The sequence below is a fragment of the Leucopleurus acutus genome (genome assembly GCF_964270905.1).
Source record: "Leucopleurus acutus genome assembly, chromosome: 15".
NCBI lineage: Eukaryota > Metazoa > Chordata > Mammalia > Artiodactyla > Delphinidae > Leucopleurus > Leucopleurus acutus.
The window spans coordinates 19,362,853-19,389,798 of record NC_139157.1 but is presented as its reverse complement, the minus strand read 5'-3'; the positions used below and the strand labels follow the sequence as shown (position 1 = coordinate 19,389,798).

Here is a 26,946-nt window from a genome sequence, read left to right as displayed (position 1 = left end):
TCCAGACCATTCAGGCAGTCAAGGCAATGAAAAATCAGTAGAGTTCCATTAGCAATAAAGGCCAACAAAGAATTTCTCATGAAATCTGGCCTAGAGGTTGTCTAATAGCATAACTAGAAATCAGAAATGTCTCGTAGCCTCTTATCTGTGCTAAATAGGTGCAACTAACTTATTTTTATCATAGAGTTAAACTTCATTGGAATAAGCAGCTACACATTTCCAGGCTCTTGTTAAAATCTGAGAACCTAAACTTTGAGTTAAAAGCTGTTAAATGTGTTAAAAGGATGGAAAATTCAGTTTTGTTTCTATTGTATACTCAGGAGATGAAGAATTCTAATGAAGCAATCAAGTAGTATTTGATTTAGACTCTGATCAACCCCTCTCCTCCAAAATAGGTCTAAATATTTTACCAATGCATCTTAGAGTGAGGTACTGCTTTTTTCTCTGAAGTCTTGTTATTGGGGAAAGAGGAGGGAACAACAGGAAAAATCCATGAGTATAGCATAGAAGACATACTGTAGCTGGCTTCACCCTATTCCCTTCACATCTATTTTCTCTGTTGAGACTCCTTATTTAGGGAAGGAAGGAAAGGAAGGAGAACAGTTATGATGCTTCCCAACGGTAGCAGCAAAGCACTACTTCTACTTGATGTATATAAATAAAAGAAAAATAGTGCTCTCTATGACTGGAAAGTTATTGTTGAAAACTGGGAACTCTGAAGCAGGGCTTGGCAATCCATGACTGAACCAACGGTTTGTTACCCATTATATTGCTTCTTCACCAATCTAGTCCTTCTTCCTTTGGCCCCTTTTATTTTCTCTGTTTGTCTAATCTGTCCACATTGCTCTCCCACTCCTTTTTCTTTGTAATATATATGGATTCTCATGGTCATGCTCAGCTCCAATGGCAGAATTAAGGGCTAAAGTGGCCACTGTGTTCTGAAGAACATCAGAAAAAAGTCAACACAATGGAGACGATGAATGTACTGAGTCTTATTTTTCATCAAACATCAGAGAGAATATTCATGTTTATAGGCTACTTTATGTCAATAGGCAGACTAAATCTTTAGGGATTTTATAGATACTATATATTTATATATTATCTTTAATGTATCTTTATAATATATTAATATATGATATATTAGTATATATGTTTATATATTATATATATTCCATACATACACACTAATATACATAAAACATGTCAAATAATGTCTTACAGTATGGGGGTTGCCAGTCACTTATGACTCTAAAGTGGAGGCAGAATGAAGTCATTTTCAGAAGTGTAACTCTGATTTTCCGTTCACATGCTTATCATGTTAAAATTTCTTGATGCAGCAGATCACAGCGAAAAAAGAATTGTAGAATGAGGATTACATGAATAATGGTGCCAGATAAGGCTGACACAGAAATGGAGGAAGCTAGCTAAAAAAATCAGAACTTCTACTACACTGGGGTACTCAGAAGATTCTTCCTTGAAAAGCGAAGTTTAAATGAGAGGATTAGGATTACATTCCTTTCTGCATGACTTCAATCACTCTGCTTGGTTCTCTAATGAAAAGTATTTATATTATAATATTGTACACACCATTTACTGATTTTTTTTAGATATGGAAGTCACATCTACAATTAGATAACAAAACATGACAGTATAAACGTTATAATATAAAAATGATACTATAACAAAAATTAGAATGTGGAAGGAAAAAGAAAGAATGAAGGAAGAAGAGATGCACGAATTTCCTCCTATTTTGACGTGAGGACTATTAGCAGATACTGTCTACAGCTAGTACTTCAAGAAACAAAATTTATGTATATTACTGAAAGTCATAACTAAAAATAGAAACTGGCAATAGAAATAGGCAAAGAAGGAAGAATGGAGAACATTACTTTTCACTGTATGCCGTTTGCTTTATTCTGAATTTATGTTTATGCTTTTGTGCAAATTACTTCTACTGAAAAATAATATTACACTTTTTGTTTACCCTGATTTCTTACAGATGAATAAGGGTTTTAGGGGAATGGGTGGGAGGCTTGTAATTCTGGGACCTTTTAAGCTTACTACATTAGTGATACAATTGGGACTGTGTTTATCACAAGTGAACTGGTGTTCTGAATTATGCCATTACCCTAGTGCTGCATGCTATTGTACCTGCAGTACCTCTCACTGCTCTAGGGTCAAATGGATGCCTAACCTGTGCTAGCTGCCCCGGATAAGAAGTTTCAGCCTTGTCAGAAATGGGACAATCACATCTGAAACAGAGCAGGGATAACATTTAAATCTTCCAGTTATTACTTGTATTGGCTTTTTGCAATCTTTTAAACCTACTACAAGAATCAAAGATCCTGAGATTAGAGATTTTTTTGAAGATTCATTTAACTGAAGAACATCACTTTAAAAAAGACAAGTTTACACAATTTAGCTCCGCCTCCCCCCCCAAAAGAACTATGATCTCTAATCAGTTGTATGATAGATCATAGATTTTTCTTTAGGTTTCCTTGCTGATTTGTAACTTGATCTGTTTCCTATTGTTTAGTATAGAAGAAGTCATTTCCTGTCTTAGTACTTTCTGACTTTCATTACTTTTATTCTGGACTTTTCCTTTTGAAGCAGAGCTAACTCTTTCAATTTGCCTGTGCTGTCCATAGTAGTTCCTGCTGAGTAAGATCAGTTAGCATTGTTTTATTTCTGTCTGCACGTGTTCACCACGCTAAAAATCCATGTTGATAGTGACAGATACAATTTAGTGCAGTTACACAGCTTGTATGATTGATCGTAAAAAGTAGGAATACTTTTCAAGCATATGCCTGGGTTGGGTTCTTCACATGTTACTTGAATAAAGTTCAACGGAAACTCCATCCAGACAGCCTATGTGGGAAATTTTACAAGTGCACTTAGCCACAAAAATATTATCCTGTTCTTTAAAATACTTTAATGATTATTTCAAAGAGATAAAGTTAGCAACTGCAAAAAAGTTAAAAATTTTATTTGGAGCCAAAGGTTTTTGGGGATATTATATGTAAATACTAATCAGTGGTTTACTTGTCCATCCATCCATCCAGCCAACCATCCATCCATCCATCCACTGAGTACCTCTTACATGCCAGGCATTGTTCTAGATACTAGGGATACAGTAGCGAATGAAACAAAAGTCCTCACCTCATGAATAATGTCTTTTCCACATTTTAATGGAGTTTATACTCCACACAGTAAAAGTGTTCATAAAAATAACTTATAGTTTATATCTTAGAAGTCTTTACTGTATGTTCAATTTATTGCAAGCTATTGCTAACTTCAACATGAGACTCACTAACAGTTCAAGAGCTAACTTGGCTGGTGAATAGAAATGGTTTTTTGCAATTATATTTATTCATGACATTTTCTAACAAAAACACTTAACTGTGTTATAAATTTACCAGTTAATATCCATGTATTAATATTACACTATACATTAATATTATATTATACATAATATTAATTTACCAGTTAGTATTATAAGATAATATCACATATCTCATATGAAAATATTTAGATAAGCATATTTACCAAATTATTTTCTGTCAATTTTAAACTCAGTCGTAATTTTATAGTTTTATTCCACCCAGATATTGTAATTGTATTTAGAAAGTACAAGACAGACTTCACAAGTCACCTTTGAATCAACTGAACAAAAAGTCAAAAAGAAAAAAAAAAAAAGAAAAAGAAAAGAGAAAAACAGAAAGGAAACAACAGGATTCTACACATAGTAGAATATGACCCATGGTATTACTAGGTTTCTCTGAGAGTTTTAATGTAGAAATACAGTATTTTTTTCCTCTACAAAAAGGCTGTATAAAACATCTCTACTAGCAATAGATTTGCTTGTTAAAAATGTAGTTTCCTGGACCAGATCCGAGATCTAATGAGTTAAAATTTATGGGAATGGAGCCTGAAAAAATTCTTTATTTTAAAAAGCAGACCACTTGATTATTAGACACTCAAAAGTGTGAGAAGATGAAGCACTGTGGTGTGTGTGGGACAGGTGGGAAGGCTTTGCTATGGCTATACCCATGTATTTTCTCCTGGACAGAAACTTATGACATAAGAATCGTGTCCATTATGGGGTCACGGTTTCCACTGACAAAAATGCTTTGTATGAAACCTAGCCAAACTGAGGACACGGGGAACAGGCCACGTGGGGCATATGTTCTGCCAGGAGGCCTACTTCACCCTCTAAAATGCCTGGCAGCTGTCAGAACTTGCAGGGGGAATTTTGTTTACTTTGTGAAATGCCCAGTAGGTTCCAAGGGTCATTCAGGAATACTGTCACACTGCTGTTAGGGTAGATAGAGTCTTTAACTTAAATGCATCCACTAATTCACTAATGAACATTTTACTCATTTTATTTATATGGTCAGTCAATAGGATTCCTTACATTGTTAAATACCAGGAGAAAAAAATGTCTTATATTATTTAATTCTATTTTTATGTTCTCCAAATGTCTTTTGTCTGAGATCAGCTATATGATTAAGCACCATGTATGATATTACACTGTTTGCTATGTCCGAGAGCCTTGACATGAATGCTTAGAGTAAAATAAACATTTCAGATAAAAACTTTAATGAAATGAAAAATTAATTCTCAGGAGTGTTTAATAAAAATCAGGGATTGGATAACCAACAATAAAAAAGAACCCCTAAGTTTAGGAATAGTATGAACTAATATTTATAAAATTTCAAAATAATGCCTTCATTATTCATATAGAGTCATCTTTATATCCCTCAACTCCAAGACAGATGATGTGACCATTTAGTGGGGTAGTTTTAGATGGTCAGAGTACAGTGAGAGTCTGAGAAAACGATAAGTACATGCTTTAAGGAGAAGGTGGCAGAAATGTGACAGGCAGCAGAAGGCAGAAGTGGCAGACAGAAATGGTGACAGAAAACAAAAGTTAATGTAGCAAGAAGCAATGTGAGAATGTGGAAAAGTGATAAAACTTGCTTGCGTAGTAAGTACAATATTCAGTCATGTATTTAATGAAAAGGAAATGTAAATATTTATGCATCAAAAAGAGAAATTAACTTTAGTGGATTCTGTATTCTTTTAATTTTTTTACAAGATCCTTCAATCAATTCATGTGTTTATCAATACCCATGAAAGACAGGAAGAAGTCAGAACATAATAAACAGTATTTGACAGATATCCCTGTTCCAACAGGACAGCAAATGTAACTGTCCTGATCTCTCTCCTGGGTGTCTAGGAAAGCTGCCATAAAATGAACAGGTGTTTGGGTTTGATGGGCTCAATGACTCAGTTTCACAGAGGCTGTGCTGTTTACTGGTAGCCAGAGCAATCACTTCCTAAACCTTACTGCATGAAGCCTGACACAGCAGTTCTTTCTTACGCTCGTTCCCCATACTGTGATGAATGCTTTCACCTAAGGGTCAGCAGTCCTGCTTAGGCCGTGAATGCTATCTGTGGCCCTTGGGATGCCTGAGGCCAGAGGAAAAGATAAAAGGGAAGAAGAGAAGGCTAAAAAAAGACTCTTTATGGGAAGGAAAAGGAGAAAGAAACTATAAGAGTAGGAGGAAAAGGGCAGGGGGGACTGAAAAGGAAAGCAGTTCTTTGTGTGGTGAATAGGTTAAAGTATACTAACTCTGGACATTATATACCGTCCACTTGGACCACCTATTCAACATTCAGATCTCATTGGTTCAGCTTCTACCACCTTTTCTCCTCCACCTCACTTGAGTCACCCACTTCTACAGTCACATCTGGAGTACCGAAAACCTGTCCCTCTGGAAAGAACTAATACAAATATCATATGATATCGCTTATATGTGGAATCTAAAAAATGGTACAAATGAACTTATTTACAAAACAGAAACAGAATCACGAATGTAGCAAACAAACTTATGGTTACCGGGGGTGGGAAGGGAGGGGAGGGATAAATTGGGAGATTGGGACTGACATATACACACTACTATATATAAAATAGATAACTAATAAGGACCTAATCTATAGCACAGGGAACTCTACTCAATTCTCTGTAATGACCTATATGAGAAAAGAATCTAAAAAAAAAAAAGTGGATATATGTATATGTATAACTGATTAACTGTGCTGTACTCCTGAAACCAACAAAACATCGTAAATCAACTATATTTCAATAATAATAATAATTAAAGATCTCCTATTCTCTGATAAGGACCCCTACCCTTATAGCTTGGTTGTGCAATAGCCCAACCTACATTTGTTAGTTATTCGATTTCAATGAGATCTCTACTTTCTCTCTACATATCAACACTCTTCCTGTCTTTTCAAGAATCTTGTATTACGCATTATCCCTTTTCTCTCCTATATCTTCAATCTACTCTTCTTTATTGAAGATTAAACATGCTCAAGAATCTTTTACATTAAACAGAATAAAACAAAAAAAACACAAAGCCTTTCTGCACTTCATATCCCCTTCTGGTTACAACACTCACTTTTCTACTTCACAGCTAAATTTATGAAGTAGTTGGGCATTTTTCTCTCTTGACCTATTCATTTCCTGTTCACTTCTCATTCCCTCCCGATCTGCTTTTTGCTAATACATTTCCACTGAAAGGGCTCCTTTCCAATGACCTTCAGTAGCCAAATTAGTCCATCTTGTAGCTGAGCCACCTTCAGCATCAAGGGAAACAGCTGATAACCACCTCCTCCTTGAAGCCGAGTTTCCATTGCCTCTGTTGGCAGCATGTTCTCCAGGACTGCCTATGCCTCTAGTTGCTCTTTCTTGGTCTCCTTTCTCAGTTCCTCTCCCTTTATTCCATTTTGTTTAAAAGCTATGGAGTGCTGCAGGACCTGATCTGAAGCTAAATTTTATGTTTCTTTCCTTAGGCCAGCTCATACACTTTCATGGCTTCAAAGATCACTTATGCCAATGTCTCTGAATTTTCTCTCTCCAGCTCCACATATTAACACTTTGCTGGAAAGTTCTACGTGGATGTCTTCGGCACTTCAAATATAGTATATCTAAATGTACCCTTCTTCCAAGTACCTTATATAGTTAACTGTACTTTTAGCCACTTGATTTTTCACATCAGAAACCAGGGGTCACCTACAAAATCTCCCTCTTCATCATCAACCCCTCCGATACTGTACCTCATTCATCAACTCTACTCCAAACATCTCCTGAATATATGTACTTCTTTGCATCTCCACTGCCACCAACCTAATCAAAGCCACCATCACTACTGTTGTAGCCTCCTAAATTGGTCTCTCTAAATTTTTTTCTACTCTAGTCTTTTCTATTCCTGCTAATCTAATTTCCATACTGTAGCAAGAGGAATCTTTTAAAAATCCAAGTCTGATCATGATACTCCTCTGCTTATAACATATAACATGTTAATAGCTTTCTTTACATGAAAAGAAAATTCTCAGATGCTCAGACGGCTCTTCAGTATCTGGCCCCTCTTTGGATTCGACTCATTTCATTCCATTCTCCTTTGTGTTTTCTACACCGCAGCTACTCAGTTCCATTTGAGTTTCTTCTTGTCTCAGACCTATTCACATACTGGGATTTTTGGTTGGTTGTTTTTTCTCTCTTGCAGCCTCCTCCCAACAAGATCACTTTTACCCTCTCTCAGGCTGGCTGATCCATTCATCCTTTAGACATCTACTTAACTGCCATTCCCTCAGAGAAGCCAGGTTTGATTTTCTTTTGTAATGCTTATCACGTCAATTATTTGCTTAATGTCTGTGCTTTCTGCCTCAACTCAAACTCCTTCCCCCGACTGCCAAAATGTAAAATCCATGAGGACAGCAATCATACCTGTTTTATTCATGAGTGTGTGTTGCATCTGTGAGGCCCAGCACACTGCCTGGCATACAGTATGTGTCCAGTAAACATGTACGGGAAGAATGAATGAATGAAAGTTCATCCCAACTTTGGGATTCTGTTTACCTCAACACACTTGAGAGCAATGTGACTGATATTTTCAGGTTTTACTCAAATGACAGTGGGAATAAATAGCAATTAGATATTCTTTAATGGAACTCCAGTGTTCTCGGGAGAGGGCATCCTAACAACTGCCTAACTCCTGGCAGCTTCAACTTGTGGTTAATTCTACTCACAAAATACAACCCTGAAAAATAAGTGAGCAGAGAGCATCAGGGACCCAGAAGGAGAAGAAATGAATGAAAAATATTCTACTACCTCTTGCTTATGAGCCAGCTGCCCCATTCTCCCAACCACTCCTTCTGGCCTATATTCCCTACTATACTCATACATTGAGTTGTCCATTGTCTAAGTTTGGTTAGAGAGAAAAAAAAAAAGCATGCTTAAGTAAAACAAAGAACAAAAAAGTCTAGTAAAGGCTTCTCATTAAATAAATACCCCTTAGGCAGAAAGTCCAGTTACAGATCCTATTTGGATTTTAAATTATAGTCTTATTTCTTAAAGTTCTGAAGGAAGCATGGGAAAAAAATTAGGAAAATAAAGCAAAGCTTTGGCTATACTCTGAAATACCAACCCACGCCGTCTAAAAGTGCACTACCTCCTCCTTGTGACAGTCTTCACTAACTTCAATAATCAATTTATTTTATCCTTCAATTTGGTGGGGCACATCTTTTTTTCCTGATACCTGGGGCTGAATGGAAGAATGAAGAAAAAGAAACCTTGAACTTAACCAGAGCTCTATCAATTTGTAATGGACAGAAACACTGCAAAAATAGTAAGGGACTGGAATTCTAAGATGTTACTTTTTTTGCCACGATGGGCATAACTATTACTAACTATGTCTGAAAAAGCTTTCTTGTGTTCCTCCCACGAGGAACGAGTAGATGGTAAAGCTGAGGCTTTCAGGCAGTGTATCTACAGACAGACAACAGTGGTTGCTCCATAGTCACTGGGCCAGGCTTGTTCTGATTGTGATGCTCTCATGGCCAGATACTGATTCCTATTATCTTGCTCTGACTATGTGTCTACATGTTCTTAACTGACTTTACCTTCACAGGGATGTCCTCTTCCTGGCTGGCTTTCTCTGAGGTGAAGACATACGAGATTTCTTTATGAGATGTGGTCTGGCGGCAGATGGCACACTTAATGGAGCTCCTGTGAGACCCCACGCTGTACTGTTCGATAATAATTGAAATGCATTCATTACAGAAACAGTGCCCACAGGTCAGTACTGCCCACTAAAAAAGAAAACACATAGAATATGCCTCAGCGAGATGCTATCAAAGATGACTTCCAATCTATAAACATATTAAAAGGAGAAGAGAGTCATAATTTCATTTCCTATTTCATGATATAAATATCCTTTTTAAGTCATAAAAACTAAGTTATACTTTTAAACTAACTATTTTTTAGTCCAACTAGACTAAGCTTTCATAGTCTTTAGTTCTGTTCACCCTAACAGGAGGATAATAGTCAGTCATCATTATTTTGTAAGATGCTCGGGTTCTCATTTCAGCATTTAGGAAAAATGCAAATTACTCTTTAGCACTCTCACAGAATAGGCTGACTACAACATTAATTTGGACATAATGTCATATTCAATATATTCTACACAACTTAGTAATAAGCAGATTTACATTTTCACATGTTAAAGCATTTATTATATAGAAAATGAGATGGAAATGTTAAAGATAATAAAATTTCTGAGACAATCTAGTTGCATGAATCTCATCAAAACTAAAAGCAAAGAAGAAACTACTTATACCATGATCCTTTCCATTTTTATAGTATTTTTATCAAAATGTTTTTATCACTGATTTTTAACAGAAATTGCCAGTATCTGTAATTACTATTCTTCTCCTCCATTACCAATCTGTCCTTTTAAGATTTATTATCAATAAAATATCCTTTAAAATCTTATCTTCTCCATGAATTGTGGAAACTAAAAGATATGTTCTTTCTGATTATTGCTGGTCAGAATATGGAACTCATAAATTTAGGCTTCTACTCTCAGCTCCATAGAAAAAAGTGCCAAGGACACTTTTACTAATTTAATAGTAATAGACTTATCTTTCAAAATTTGAAAAGCAGTGAATATACCGATATTACATATATTTATTTATCATACAAAGTAGGAACTTACAGTATCATAAATCACATTTCATAAAGTAAAAATAAGAATCTCTTTGAGGAAAACTAATACAGTTCCATTAAGTTTATAGACATTTGTATACTAATATTCACAAAGAAATATACTTAATTGATATAATAGTCTTCTAAAAATCACATATGAATTTCCTCAGGATTGCTGTTATTTGCGCTTTAAATCCTGGTACTATTAGACAGTAATAATGTTAAGTAAGAACTACGTTACTATACCTTTGTCATAACTTAAGTAAATCTGTGTATGCCGTATTATATTTCTGTACAAGTACCAAATAACCATGGTAAACTGACAGACTCAAGTGACTGGAAATAATACTTAAAATTATTCACCTTTAATGAAAAAGATGGGGCTATTCTAGAAATATGTTTTCACCTATCACTTAAGGGAAAACATTGCTCAAACATATATGGCACTAAGCCTGTCAGTTAACCTTTGGCCCTACCTTTCAGACAGAGGTACTATTTGCCTTGCATGCAAAGTTTGAGGGTGGGGCGAGTTGTATGTAAAAGGCTTTGAAGACTGTAAAGTATTTTACAAATGCATGTAATATTTATTATAATTTCACCTGTTTTCCCAGTTGCCGAGCACAGATTGGACAAGGTTCTGGATTAATACCTCCTGATGTTTTGTCCTGAGACTATCCAAAAAAGAATTAAAACATATATTAGTTATATCTTAAAAGCCGTTACATGTAGTACAACTCATTTATAAAAGTAAATGTTGGCAATTAAAATAATCTAATAATTGAGATGACCTAATAATTCATATATTAATACTATCATTCCTGGGATTTACAAATAACATTTATTTAAGGTGTGAAGAAAAAAATGGACTCAATTTTTAACACAGTTTGTTCAAGTTATCATATTACTGTATTTGTGATTATGATAGAAGGCAAAATAAAAGCAAAATATGATATAATTTACCTAAATTCTCAAATTTTACTTTCATGTTAGATATATTTTTTTAATAAAGAAATAGATATTCTGCATGTCCACTTGGCATGGGATCAAAGACATTGGGAAGAGGCAGCATTTATTCACATAACTCCTTATTAATAATGATTTCTTCTCTGTATCCTTTTTCTAATCTCACCAAGGCAAAGCAAATAATTAGAAACCAGAAATATTACTGATTTGAGACCTAACTATGCCTGGAAATTATGTTGAAGTATAATAGCTTTTCAAAGTCTCTTTAAAAACTGAAAGATTTCCAAAAAAGTCATCAAATGAACAGGTTTTAAAACTGAGGAAAACATAAAGGAAAGTAAAATAGACTCATAGATTACTAAATTGTTCTTGATTATCCTTTGACTCTTACAAGCAGAAAAAAAAAAGCCAATTGTGCATGGATTCAGAAGTTCTAATGGTTAAAACAATTCCATTAACTACAACGTAAGTACGCAGCATTTAAAAAAAGTTGGACTGAATTATTCTTTTCCTCTGTTAATTATTGATTTGTTTCAGGTAACATAGCAAACCACCTAAAACCTTAGTGGCTAAAAAAACATGAATTTCTCCTGATGCTACAGGTCACCTGGGTTACTTTGGGATGCACTGATTTGGCTTGGGCTGGATGGTCCAGGACGGCCCACACTCATATCTAGCAGTTGGTAGGCTAGCTGGTCTGGGGAGAGGGCTAAGCTGAGGTTTTTGCTCCTCAAGAAAGGTAACCTGGGCTTCTTCACATAGTCGCAGAGTTCCAAAACATGACACAATTGGGAGAATTCCAAAGTGCGTGGACTTTTCAAATCTCTGTGACACAAGGCCAAAAACAAGTCATCTGCCTAAGCCTAGAGTCAGTGTAGGAGGGGATTAACCAAGAGCAAGCACGCAAGAGAAGGTATTACTATAGCATTTTGTAAACAATCTACCAGAATTTACAATACCTCTTCTTTTCTAATTTATTTAATGTAAGAATTAGCATGTTTTCCATAAAGGGCATGATTGTAAATATTTTAGGCTTTGTCGGCCATACGATCTCTGCTGCAACTCCTCAACTCTGCTATTATAGCACAAAAGCAGCTGTAGACAATACTTAACGAATGAGTATAGCTGTATTCCAATAAAACTTTATTCACAAAAACAGGTGATGGGCTGGATTTGTCCTATGCTTAGTAGTTTCTAGATTGCTTATTTTCCTTCATTTATAGAGTAAATATTATTTTCTTATATTTTTTGCCAAATGGGTTTTCCTACATAGATTATATCCTTGGAATTTTAATTTTTAAAAAAATAATTCAACATATAGAGGATATCAACTTATGTTCCATAACTAAAAGAATCATCAACTATCTCTTAATTTTGACTCTCACATTTAAAGTACAGAAATCTTGTATTTTAAAAACTCATGTCCAGAAATATCAAGAATTTTTTCCGAATGTTATTTTTCTATAGCTAGCATTTTGAGAGATTGACTTAAAGTTCTTCTCTTTTTTCCCCTGCCAAAATAGTAGTCATCATTATAATAATAGTAATAATATAATAATATTAATAGTGAATACCTAGAAAGTGCTTAATAAACCAGTAAACACTTTAGCACTTACATATATTAATTCATTTGATCCTCAAGAGAGCCCTACAAGATAGTGTTACTTTTCTCATTTTACAGATGGGACAAAGAGAAGTAAATAACTTGAATAAAGTCCTATATCTAGAAAATAATGGCATCATGATTCAAATTTGCACTATCTAGGTCCAAAAGTCTACCTTCTTAACTACTATGCTATTTTACCTATAAAGAATGTCCAACTTTTTCATTTTGTCATTGCTGAGATTTAATGATTCACTTAAATGTATTTTGTACTAGTTTTCAGGACCAATTGTAGTCTACTGCTTTCCTTCATTTGCCCTATCCAAAAATCTACTATTATATGTTGTTCTGATAAGTTACTCTGCCACTCCCATTTATTCTTGCCAGAAAATGGAATTATATTCATCAATGTCTAATACAGTACTTTGCTTACTACTAAGAAAATATGTTGTGAATTACATTAAATAATTTGTTACCACGTCCTCTTATTTAGCAGCTTTCCAAACACACTACACAGTTTCAAAAAACAAATTAAAAAAATCCATGTATGCGTTATTGGATGCATGCGTTTATCTTTGCTGAGTGGTATGTTGTAATACTTTCACTATTCAAGGCTTCCAACTACAGTCTGTTTACATTGTGCTATACTATATACTGCATACCCTTTACATTATCTGTATAACATATTTTCTATAGATATCATCTTCTTTTGTGATCTGTGTAGCTATTGCAGACATAGCTAGTGTTCTGACTCACATAACTAACACAAACAAATAAGAGAATGATTAAAAAAACACCTATACCATTAATTAGGGGACTAATAGATTAAATGAAAGGAGTCAGTAAAGTGGTTTATTGATAATACAGTATGGGAAAAAGTAGCATCTTTTAAAAACAATACCTTCTCCAAGTTAGTTAGGTAAAGAAGCTGCCCGAGTTTTTTCTGAAGCTGTGATGTAGCAACAGCTTTATCGTTTAGTAGTTTTATACGATTTTGTTCTACCTAAAAACAAAACAAAACAACTTCTTTATTCTAAGATGGTAACATTATATTAAACATGCACAATTCTTCTATTTTAATTCTTTCTTAAAAAGTGTCCTATTTTATGAAAACATATTTACATGTGAAAACTCAAATTTGCAAAAGGGATACTAGATAATATCAACATATTTCAAAAAATATATATATTTTACTGTATAGAAGACAACATTCAAGGCAGAATTCTTTTAAATAAAAAGCTTCCCTATATACCTGAAGTAGGTTAAAAATCAACCAAAGGCTATTTGTGTATGATTTTTCAGTAATACATTTATGGGATAAAGAAAAATAAAATGGTATGCTACTTTGGCCATACAAATGAAGTGATTTTAAGAAATCCAAGAAAGAATCTCTCTGCTCCTCCTTTCTGTGACCCACCCCCCCCGCCAGTAGAATATGGTAACAGAAAAAGAAAAAGAGGAATCTGTTGTCACCTAAAACTTATTGAGAACTCTATTTTAAAAATGAAGTGAAATAGTATATAATGAATATTTCTAAGTTTTTCTAAGTTACAGTCTTCAAGCTTTATAGGAAAAAAAAAGATTTAAAAGATTAAAGGAATAAAAACAAATTCTAAAGAAAATAATATTTTTACTATGAAGAAAAAAGGTTGGTGGAGTTATTTTTTTAATTCTGAGATACAAAGAGGAATTTAATAGACGATAAGTTGTCAATATCTGTTCATCGTTAGCAAAGGAAAACAGTGCAAAATCAGTTCTTGGTTGTTCTTATGGAAGATTTTTTTAGTTCTGAAAAAGCTGAAGTAATAGGACATACGTCTAAAAACTGACCAAGAATATCTTTAGGTTTTGGCACGCAAAAGGTGCTCAAGAATAGATGAATATGCAACGTGGAGAGAAACAAACAAACGTGCAAATGCACCCAAACAGTGAATGCTAAGCATGTATTAGACATGAAATTGCTCATCTCTGACCTACTACAAAAACAAACAACTTCATATGGCTCAAACGAAGAGCAGATATGAAACACTTACTTATTGAAGACATCACTGCCCTGACTCTATCCCTTCTACGGATCTTGGGATTTTTGTGACATCTATTTGCTGTGTTCTTTTCTGTGATTCATTTGCAAATTACCTCATGTGGTTCAATGATATGAGGAACTGGTGGACTGGGCTTTGGCTCCCTAGGATCACGTACTCTTAGTCGTTCTGTAGCCATTGCAAGCTCATCAACAGCAGACACACGATTCCTCAGAGCCATCCAATATTCATGAAGCAACTGAAGGAACAGAAAAGACAGGCAGTGGTAAAGCACATAATTAAAACTGGTTAAAACCACCAAGATGTCCCTTGGTCAAGAGTCTTCACTGAGGTCTTAAATCATACACAGTGTTTTAATTACGGGTCTAAGGTACAAGCAATTCTTGGGCCATTTTTAGGATGAGGCAGTGGGTCTGAATAATCTCCACAGGACACTATAGTGTATTGCCTCTTCAGAATCTCAGGAACAGCATACCCCGAGATTTCTTGGTAGGATCAAAGAGCTTTACAGATCAATACTAGACTGGTGGAATCTCTGCTTTATTTTTTAAAGAAATACTTTTTATTATAAAATATTGCACATTCTCAAAATAATATGTATATATGATAATGAGAATATTAAAGTATACAACTGAGTCCACATCATCTGAATTAGGAAAGAGAATAATGCCAGTTCCTTAGGAAGCCTGTGTTCCTTCTCAACTGCATCACTCTCTTGCCTCACGCATTCTTCCTTCAACCCCCAACAATGGGGTAACCACTATTCTGAATTGGACTTACTATTCTGTACTTTTTGCTGGAGTTATACTAATCCATACATCTTTAATAATCTGGTTTTATATGTTTCTGAAATTTATAAAAATGCTATCAATCAGTATAAAATTTTTTGATCTGCTTTCTTCACTAACTAACATTATGCTTTGAGTTAGATCCTGATTGATGTGCGTAGCAGTAGCTCATTCATTTACACTGTTGTTAAAGGGTTTAGTCTGCAATGTTATGGAGAACAAATGAATAAAGATCTGGGTGAACTGCATGATAAGTACTCCTCTGACACAGACCATGTGGCTAAACTGAACTCAAAGGAAGAACGTAGGGGCAAATGAACACTGTATATAGTATTGTTTCTTCCATGACCTGCTGTAATTAACTGTGTTAATGTGCTTTTGCTTTTAGAATAGTAATGTGAAAAGAAAAAAACTACTATGAACCAATGATTTTGATGCTATGGAAGTATCATTCTTCAATCTATCAAATGTATGAATTGATATTATAGACAGCACAGCTTCTCTTTCTTGAGAGAAATTTTTATCCTGCTTTAAAAGGCAAGAACTTTAGATTAAAAAAATAAAAGATATCAAATGGAATATAACATTATAAATAAAAAACCCACTTCTTTTATTTCCTCACCCATCTCACTTGCAAAGTAGGACAAGGGATTAAAAAATCCACATATAAAGAATAATTCAAAATTAATGAATTCTGGAATCTCAAGCATAGAGTTATAATATGATGAAATTATTAAGTATAAATATGAAGAGTCCCTTTGTGCATTATTAATTGCAATGGTTTCTAGTCTTATATGTTGAGAAATGTTTACTATGTTCTCCAATCTTTAAGGTTGTTGATGTTTGGTTGTTATTCACAGAGCAAAAGAAAAAAACAAAAAAGGAAACAAAGCCACACTCTGATTTCAGAGCACAGCAGTGTAAGACCAAGCTAAGACTAGAATAACACACTTTCAAGGAAAAACAAAAGGTTTCATATAAATTTCATTTTAGTAATGATTTTTAGTAATTTAATAAACAGAAACTTCTCACTTGTTCAGTATTATTATATTTATTATTCATCATTACAATCATTACATTTTAGGGAAAGATAAATTACGACACCTCAACTCTCTAAAGCAGATTTTTAAAAGCTGAAGAGAGAAAAAGGAAAGTAGCAACTAAAATTAATGTAAAGGAGGAGAATTCTTTCTTATTTTTTTTTTCGGTACACGGGCCTCTCAATGTTGTGGCCTCTACCGTTGTGGAGAACAGGCTCCAGACGCGCAGGCTCAGCGGCCATGGCTCACTGGCCCAGCCGCTCCGCGGCACATGGGATCTTCCCGGACCGGGGCACAAACTCGTGTACCCTGCATCGGCAGGCGTACTCTCAACCACTCTGCCACCAGGGAAGCCCAAGGAGGAGAATTCTTAATATGGAAAGGAAGTTTTAAATTACTTTTACCTTATATTCTTTCTTCCAAGCTTCAAAGAGATCCATTGAAGTACTTCCCTCATCAATGAATTCAACATCAAATCGATGTGATTTTGCAAACGATAGCAGAGCTTTCATGGATCGCTCTGTCTCACTTATTGCCCACAGACCCCGGTTGGTGGTAGGTATTCGATCATCCACCAGTCCTTCTTCATCTTCTATCATCTCCTCAAATATTGCAGTCTGGCCTTTGACTCTGAAGACATTCGAGAACAAAACCACAGTAATTACTGTCAGTGGGTAACAAGTACTATAAAAATGATATTGCCAGAGCTAATAGGAAAGCAAGGTCAAAAACAAAAATTTCAACATTTTTCAGTGTCACATCTACAAGATCATGCTTGCAAGTTTTTGGAAAAACCATGCCAACTCTGAAAATGCTTGAGGTATCATACATTTGACAAGTGCTTTCTTGAGAGCAAACTGGCCTAATAAAAAATGGCTATAAATTCCAGGCTAAAATCTTGCTCTGAGAATTAAAATAATACAAAACACAAATTACCACCACTATCAACCATGCAAAAATACAACAGAAAAACCACAAGATGACCTAAAAGTACAATCAGACTTACTCTCTTCTCAATTTCCATGTTTGTAAAATAGGAATAATTTACTGTACTCACTAAGTAGCTTAATCCCTAACACAAGGATGAAGACTTCAAATCTGTGTTGGAGAAAGTGTATTACTAAAAAGAGCTAACATTTTTATAGAACATTTACCATGTATCAAACACTATGCTAGAGAAGAGACCTTCAAGATGGCGGAGAAGTAAGACGTGGGGATCACCCTCCTCCCCACAAATACATCAGAAATACACCTACATGTGGAACAACTCCTACAGAACACCTACTGAATGCTGGCAGAAGACCTCAGACTTCCCAAAAGTCAAGAAACTTCCCACGTACCTGGGTAGGGCGAAGGAAAAAAGACAAAAAAAAAGACAAAAGAATAGGGACAGGACCTGCACCGCTGGGAGGGAGCTGTGAAGGAGGAAAGGTTTCTACACACTAGTAAGTGCCTTCACCGGCAGAGGCGGCGGGTGGCGGTGTCGGGGGGAGCTGTGGAGCCACGGAGGACAGCGCAGCAACAGCGGTTCAGAGGGTAAAGCAGAGAGATTCCCGCACAGAGGATTGGTGCCGACCAGCACTTACCAGCCCGAGAGGCTTGTCTGCTAACCCGCCGGGGTGGGCGGGGCTGGGAGCTGAGGCTCCGGCTTCCTGTCGGAGCGCAGGGAGAGTACTGGGGTTGGCGGTGTGAACACAGCCGGAAGGGGGCTAGTGCGCCACAGCTAGCTGGGAGGGAGTACGGGAAAAAGTCTGGACCTGCCTAAGAGGCAAGAGACCGTTGTTCCATGGTGCATGAGGAGAGAGGATTCAGAGCACTGCCTAAACGAGCTCCAGAGACGGGCGTGAGCCACGGCTATTGGCGCGGACACCAGAGACGGGCATGAAATGCTAAGGCTGCTGCTGCAGCCACCAAGAATCCTGTGTGCAAGCACAGGTCACTCTCCACACCTCCCTTCCCGGGAGCCTGTGCAGCCCGCCACTGCCGCAGTCCCGTGATCCATGGACAACTACACCGGGAGAACACATGGCGCACCTCAGGCTGTTGCAACGTCACGCTGGCCTCTGCCACCGCAGGCTCGCCCCGCATCCGTACCCCTCCCTCTCCCCGGCCCGAGTGATCCAGAGCCCCCGAATCAGCTGCTCCTTTAACCCTATCCTGTTTGAGCGAAGAACAGATGCCCTCCGGCGACCTACACGCAGAGGCAGGGCCAAATCTAGAGCTGAACCCCAGGAGCTGTGAGAACAAAGAAGAGAAAGGGAAATCTCTCCCAGCAGCCTCAGGAGCAGCGGATTAAATCTCCACAATCAACCTGATGTACCCTGCATCTGTGGAATACCTGAATAGACAGCGAATCATCCCAAAATCGAGGTGGTAGACTTTGGGAGCAACTGTAGACTTGGGGTTTGCTTTCTGCATCTAACTTGTTTCTGGTTTTGTTAGTATCTAAGTTTAGTACTTAGAGTTTATTAACATTGGTAGATTTATTGATTTGGTTGCTCTCTTCCTTTTTTTTGTTAAATACAGATATATATACATTTTCCCCTTTTTCTCTTTTTGTGAGTGTGCATGTGTATGCTTCTTTGTGTGATTCTGTCTGTAGAGCTTTGCTTTTATCATCTGTCCTAGGGTCCTGTCTGTCCTTAGTATAGTTTTTAGTGCTTGTTATAATTAGTGGACTTGGTTTTTGGTTTGCTTGCTCTCTTCTTTCTTTTTCTTTTTTTATGACTTTAAAATTTTTTAATTTTTAATAATTTAAAAATTTTTTATTGTAATAACTTTTAAATTTTATTTTATCTTTTTCTTTCTTTCTTTCTTCCTTCCATCCTCCCTCCCTCCATCCCTCCCTTCCTTCCTTTCTTTCTTTTTTTCTCCCTTTTCTTCTTAGCTGTGTGGCTAACAGGGTCTTCGTGCTCCGACCGGGTGTCAGGCCTGTGCCTGTGACGTAGGAGAGCCGAATTCAGGACATTGGCCCACCAGAAACTTCACAGCTCCACGTAATATCAAATGGCGAAAGCACTCCCAAAGATCTCCATTTCAACGCTAAGACCCAGCTCCACTCAACGACCAGCAAGCTACAGTGCTGGACACCCTAGGCCAAACAACTAGCAAGACAGGAACACAACCCTACCCATTAGCAGAGTGGCTGCCTAAAATCATAATAAGGTCACAGACACCCTGAAACACATCACCGGACGTGGTCCTGCCCACCAGAAAGAGAAGATCCAGTCTCATCCACCAGAACACAGGCACTAGTCCCCTCCACCAGGTAGCCCACACAACCCACTGAATCAACCTTAGCCACTGAGGGCAGACACCAAAAACAACAGGAACTACGAACCTGCAGCCTGGAAAAAGGAGACCCCAAACACAGTAAGTGAAGCAAAATGAGAAGATAGAGAAACACACAGAAGATGAAGGAGCAAGGTAAAAACGCACCAGACCAAACAAATGAAGAGGAAATAGGCAGTCTACCTGAAAAAGAATTCAGAGTAATGATAATAAAGATGATCCAAAATCTTGGAAATAGAATAGAGAAAATACAAGAAACGTTTAACAAGGACCTAAAAGAACTAAAGAGCAAACAATGATGAACAACACAATAAATGAAATTAAAGATTCTCTAGAAGGAATCAATAGCAGAATAACGGAGGCAGAAGAACGGATAAGTGACCTGGAAGATAAAATAGTGGAAATAACTACTGCATAGCAGAATAAAGGAAAAAGAATGAAAAGAATTGAAGACAGTCTTAGAGACCTCTGGGACAACATTAAACGCACCAACATTCGAATAATATGGGTCCCAGAAGAAGAAGAGCAAAAGAAAGGGACTGGGAAAATATCTGAAGAGATTATAGTTGAAAACTTCCCTAATATGGGAAAGGAAAAAATCAAGTCCAGGAAGCATAGAGAGTCCTATACAGGATAAATCCAAGGAGAAACACGCCAAGACACATAGTAATCAAACAATCAAAAATTAAAAACAAAGAAAAAATATTAAAAGCAGCAAGAGAAAAACAACAAATAACATACAAGGGAATCCCCATGAAATTAACAGCTGATCTTTCAGCAGAAACTCTGCAAGCCAGAAGGGAGTGGCAGGACATATTTAAAGTGATGAAAGGAAAAAACCTACAACCAAGATTACTCTACCCAGAAAGGACCTCATTCAGATTCAACAGAGAAATTAAAACCTTTACAGACAAGCAAAAGCTAAGAGAATTCAGCATCACCAAACTAGTTTTACAAGAAATGCTAAAGGAACTTCTCTAGTCAGGAAACACAAGACAAGGAAAAGACCTACAATAATAAACCCAAAACTATTAAGAAAATGATAATAGGAACATACATATTAATAACTACCTTAAATGTAAATTGAGTAAATGCTCCAATCAAAAGACACAGACTGGCTGAATGGATGTAAAAACAAGACCCATATATATGCTGTCTACTAGAGAGCCGCTTCAGACCTAGGGACACATACAGACTGAAAGTGAGGGGATGGAAAAAGATATTCCATGCAATTGGAAATCAAAAGAAAGCTGGAGTAGCAATTCTCATAGCAGATAAAACAGACTTTAAAATCAAGACTATTACAGGAGACAAAGAAGGACACTACATAATGATCAAGAGATCAATCCAAGAAGAAGATATAACAATTGTAAATGTTTATGCACCCAACATAGGAGCACCTCAATACATAAGGCAAATGCTAACAGCCATAAAAGGGGAAGTCGACAGTAACATAATCATAGTAGGAGACTTTAATACCCCACTTTCACCAATGGACAGATCATCCAAAATGAAAATAAATAAGGAAACACAAACTTTAAATGATGCATTAAACAAGATGGACTTAATTGATATTTACAGGACATTCCATCCAAAAACAACAGAATACACTGTCTTCTCAAGTGCTCATGGAACATTCTCCAGGATAGACCATATCTTGGGTCACAAATCAAGCCTTGGTAAACTTAAGAAAACTGAAATTATATCAAGTATCTTTTCCAACCACAACTCTATGAGGCTAGATATGAATTACAAGACAAAATCTGAAAAAATACAAACACTTGGAGGCTAAACAATACACTACTAAATAACCAAGAGATCACTGAAGAAATCAAAGAGAAAATAAAAAAATACCTAGAAAGAAATGACAATGAAAACACGATGACCCAAAATCTATGGGATGCAGCAAAAGTAGTTCCTAGAGGCAAGCTTAGAGCGATACAATCCTACCTCAAGAAACAAGAAACATCTCAAATAAATAACCTAACCATACGTCTATAGCAATTAGAGAAAGAACAAAAAAATCCCAAAGTTAGTAGAAGGAAAGAAATCATAAAGATCAGATAAGAAATAAATGAAAAAGAAATGAAGGAAACAATAGCAAAGATCAATAAAACGAAAAGCTGGTTCTTTGAGAAGACAAGCAAAATTGATAAACCTTTAGCCAGACTCATCAAGAAAAAAAGGGAGAAGACTCAAATCAATAAAATTAGAAATGAAAAAGGAGAAGTAACAACTGACACTGCAGAAATACAAAGGATCATGAGAGATTACTACAAGCAACTCTATGCCAATAAAATGGACAACCTGGAAGAAATGGACAAATTCTTAGAAAAGCACAACCTTCCGAGACTGAACCAGGAAGAATTAGAAAACATAAACAGACCAATCACAAGCACTGAAATTGAAACCGTGATTAAAAATCTTCCAACAAACAAAAGCCCAGGACCAGATGGCTTCACAGGCGAATTCTATCAAACATCTAGAGAGGAGCTACCACCTATCCTTCTCGAGTCTTCCAAAATATAGCAGAGGGAGGAACACTCCCCAGTCATTCTACGAGGCCTCCATCACCCTGATACCAAAACCAGACAAGGATGTCACAAAGAAAGAAAACTACAGGCCAATATCACTGATGAACATAGATGCAAAAATCCTCAACCAAATACTAAAAAACAGAATCCAACAGCACATTAAGAGGATCATACACCATGATCAAGTGGGGTTTATCCCAGGAATGCAAGGATTCTTCAATATATGCAAATGAATCAATGTGATACACCATATTAACAAACTGAAGAAAAAAAACCATATGATGGTCTCAATAGATGCAGAAAAGCTTTTGACAAAATGCAACGACCATTTACGATAAAAACCCTCCAGAAAGCAGGCACAGAGGGAACTTACCTCAACATAATAAAGGCCATATATGACAAACCCACAGCAAACATCATCCTCAATGGTGAAAAACTGAAACTATTTCCACTAAGATCAGGAACAAGACAAGGTGCCCACTCTCACCACTATTATTCAACATAGTTTTGGAAGTTTTAGCCACAGCAATCAGAGAAGAAAAAGAAATAAAAGGAATCTAAACTGGAAAAGAAGAAGTAAAGCTGTCACTGTTTGCAGATGACATGATACTATACATAGATAATCCTAAAGATGCTACCAGAGAACTACTAGAGCTAATGAATGAATTTGGTAAAGTAGCAGGGTACAAAATTAATGCACAGAAATCTCTTGCATTCCTATACACTAATGATGAAAAATCTAAAAGAGAAATTAAGGAAACACTCCCATTTACCATTGCAAGAAAAAGAATAAAATACCTAGGCATAAACCTACCTTAGGAGACAAAAGACCTGTATGCAGAAAACTACAGGACACTGCTGAAAGAAATTAAAGATGATACAAATAGATGGAGAGATATACCATGTTCTTGGATTGGAAGAATCAACATTGTGAAAATGACTCTACTACGCAAAGCAATCTACAGATTCAATGCAATCCCTATCAAACTACCACTGGCATTTTTCACAGAACTAGAACAAAAAATTTCACAAATTTGTATGGAAACACAAAAGACCCCAAAAGTCCAAAGCAATCTTGAGAAAGAAAAACAGAGTTGGAGGAATCAGACTCCCTGACTTTAGACTATACTACAAAGCTGCAGTAATCAAGACAGTATGGTATGGGCACAAAAAAAGAAATATAGGTCAATGAAAAATGATAGAAAGCCCAGAGATAAACCCATGCACATATGGTTACCTTATTTTTGATAAAGGAGGCAAGGATATACAATGGAGAAAAGACAGCCTCTTCAATAAGTGGTGTTCGGAAAAGTGGACAGCTACATGTAAAATGAAATTAGAACACTCCCTAACACCATACACAAAAATAAACTCAAAATGGATTAAAGAACTAAATATAAGGCTAGACATTATAAAACTCTTAGAGGAAAACACAGGCACAACACTCTATGACATAAATCACAGCAAGATCCTTTTTGACCCACCTCCTAGAGAAATGGAAAAAACAAAAATAAACAAATGGGACCTATTTAAAAGCTTTTACACAGCAAAGGAAACCATATACAAGATGAAAACACAACCCTCAGAATGGGAGAAAATATTTGCAAATGAAGCAACTGACAAAGGATTAATCTCCAAAATTTACAAGCAGCTCATGCAGCTCAATATGAAAAAACAATCAACCCAATCCAAAAATGGGCAGAAGACCTAAACAGACTTTTCTCCAAAGAACATATACAGATTGCCAGCAAACACATGAAAGGATACTCAACATCACTAATCATTAGAGAAATGCAAATCAAAACTACAATGAGGTATCACCTCACACCAGTCAGCATGGCCATCATCAAAAAATCTAGAAACAATAAATGCTGGAGAGGGTGTGGAGAAAAGGGAACCCTCTTTCACTGTTGGTGGGAATGTAAATTGATATAGCCACTACGGAGAACAGTATGGAGGTTCCTTAAAAAACTAAAAATAGAACTAACATAAGGCCCAGCATTCCCACTACTGGGCATATACCCTGAGAAAACCATAATTCAAAAAGAGTCAAGTACCACAATGTTCACTGCAGCTTTATTTAAAAGAGCCAGGACATGGAAGTAAACTAAGTGTCCATCAACAGATGAATGGATAAAGAAGATGTGGCACATGTATACAATGGAATATTACTCAGCCATAAAAAGAAGTGAAATTGAGTTATTTGTAGTGAGGTGGATGGACCTAGAGTCTGTTATATAGAGTTAAGTAAGTCAGAAAGAGAAAAATAAATACTGTATGCTAACACATATTTATGGAATTTAAAAAAAAAAAAAAAGGTTCTGAAGAACCTAGTGGCAGGACAGGAATAAAGACGCAGATGTAGAGAATGGACTTGAGGAGACGGGGCGGAGGAACGGTAAGCTGGTATGAAGTGAGAGAGTGGCATGGACATATATACACTACCAAATGTACAACAGATAGCTAGTGGGAAGCAGCTGCATAGCACAGGGAGATCTGCTCGGTGCTTCTGACCACCTAGAGGGGTGGGATAGGGAGGGTGGGAGGGATACACAAGAGGGAGGAAATATGGGGATATATGTATACATATAGCTGATTCAGTTTGTTATACAGCAGAAACTATCACAACATTGTAAAGGAATTATACTCCAATAAAGATGTTAATTAAAAAAACAAAAAAACCCCTGAAAAACCCCACTATGCTAAGTAATTATATGCCTTTTCTTATTTAATATACATAAAGAAAACTCAGTGAGGTGTTATTATCTTCATTTCACAAATGAGGATCCTGAGGCTTAGAGAAGTAATCTGTGCATAGTAGTGAGCAGGGATTTGAGGTCTTATCTGTTGGACTGCACAGTCTGTCTACTCCCATAAACTGTCCCTTAAGCACGTATTACCACACGACAGGAGTATTTGGGGGTAAACGTCAGCACAGGTGAAACTGAGCATGTTAAATGGGCAAATGCTAAAGTTTAGTAAACTGGCTGGATAAGAGAAAAAAATATAAGAAATGTTATTGTGAGGAAAATGTAGTTGTATAAATTAAAATACCAAGTCTTGTAAAATGTTTCATTTTCCTGATGGGAAATAATCAATTGGAGAACTTACGTGTGAGAAAATAACTTCGATTCATACTCTGTGAACAATTCATCAGCCTTACAAAAGACACAGCTGGAAAAGAAGAAATTATCAGAGGAATATTCACAAACATAACTGCAATCAGGTAACTTCTAAAAGAGGCTTAGTATTTTATACTTCACATTTTCTTTACAACAAATATGCCATTTTAGAAAAAAAAAATACGTGGTCCTCAGGTATGTGGTCCTAGAGAGGTTTTTTTTTAAAGTTCGATTAATAATACATCTCTACTTCTGTCTGAATGCAAATGAAAAATGTTTTATTATGTGAGCCAGTGTTTCTTCTCTCAGGAGAAATCTAGCTCAGTGGAATGATGCCGTTCATTGGATGATTTCTCCTATTACCTACCAATTGAGAGGAAGCCTGGTTGGCCGGAGGTGGCAGATTGTTGCAGACTCAATAACATGACGAGATGGAGGTCCCTCCAGATTTTTTACAGCGTCTCTTACTTGCTTCTGGAACTTACTTAGCTCTTCCATATGTGTTGTAAGTAAGAACTGAAGACCTCTGCAGTCATGGAACCTGATTCCCATCACCAGCACCACACACACAGCAAAGAAAAGAACAGTAGGTCAATTTCCTAAAAATTCAAGAAGTGGTTGGCAAAGTGTTAAAGAAACTGCAACATTTTACCTAGTCACACCTGAGTGAGTTTACAGTAGGAGTGTATTCAATTGGTATCTACTAGTAAACAAAGAATAATAACATTGGGTTGTCTACTACAAAAGAAAACAAAAACATCTGATAGTGCCTGCCCTCAGTAACGAAAAACAATATGTAAAATCTGAAAAACAATATGTAAAATCTATGTCTCTGTGCCTGATGTCTTTGAAAGATCAGGATTGCCACATTCTTTCTTTGTAATACTGATTGACTACAGATGTTCTCCTGACACCTGTGCTCTACATAGAGGTGACTTGTAGGATGAAAAGTAGAGACAGAAAGCTGAGAAGAAAGGAGAAAAGTAGCCAAGAATTATATTACAAGGAACTTATATATATACACATATATTTTTATTAAGCATGTACTAAATGCCAGGCACTTTGCCAGGCACTGTATAACTGTATGATTGTTGCTGAGAAGAAAGATGGGGAAGACAAAGCAGACTCTACAATATAAAACCTGGGCCACTGTGGCACTATGAGCTTAGCCCTTAGGGAATGAATGACATAGGGAAATATGAATGCCTTACCCCAAGGGAAAAATTCTCCTAAACAAAGTCTGTTTCAAAACTTTGCTTAAAGAGCTGGCTTTAAGCAACTTTGTCCAACAAAGATACAAAGAAAATACTTTAAGCAGATTAAAAAATAGAAAAAAAAAGCACTGAAAAGAGAACAGTTAAAAATGACTAAAATACAGGAAAAAAGCATACCTCATATTTTGGTCTGAAATATATGCAACAATAGGTAAAATGTAGATGTTCATAACCACAATATGTTATGACTTTTAATTGTAACAATACCAAATGATCTGAATATTTGGGGTGACTA

At 36.3% G+C, this 26,946-nt stretch overlaps 1 protein-coding gene across 4 annotated transcripts in view; it reads right to left on the bottom strand.

The window, feature by feature from the left end:
- SHPRH (SNF2 histone linker PHD RING helicase) overlaps positions 1-26,946 on the bottom strand; it is an 81,208-nt gene that overhangs the window by 13,009 nt on the left and 41,253 nt on the right. For all 4 annotated transcript variants that reach the window (XM_082855601.1, XM_082855600.1, XM_082855602.1 and 1 more), the window contains exons 19-25: positions 25,805-25,978; positions 25,427-25,489; positions 16,895-17,120; positions 14,757-14,900; positions 13,522-13,623; positions 10,654-10,725; positions 8,971-9,159 (exon numbers count right to left, since the gene is read on the bottom strand). In XM_082855601.1, coding sequence (XP_082711727.1) covers positions 8,971-9,159; positions 10,654-10,725; positions 13,522-13,623; positions 14,757-14,900; positions 16,895-17,120; positions 25,427-25,489; positions 25,805-25,978 — 970 coding nt within the window. The remainder of the gene's footprint in view (positions 1-8,970; positions 9,160-10,653; positions 10,726-13,521; positions 13,624-14,756; positions 14,901-16,894; positions 17,121-25,426; positions 25,490-25,804; positions 25,979-26,946) is intronic.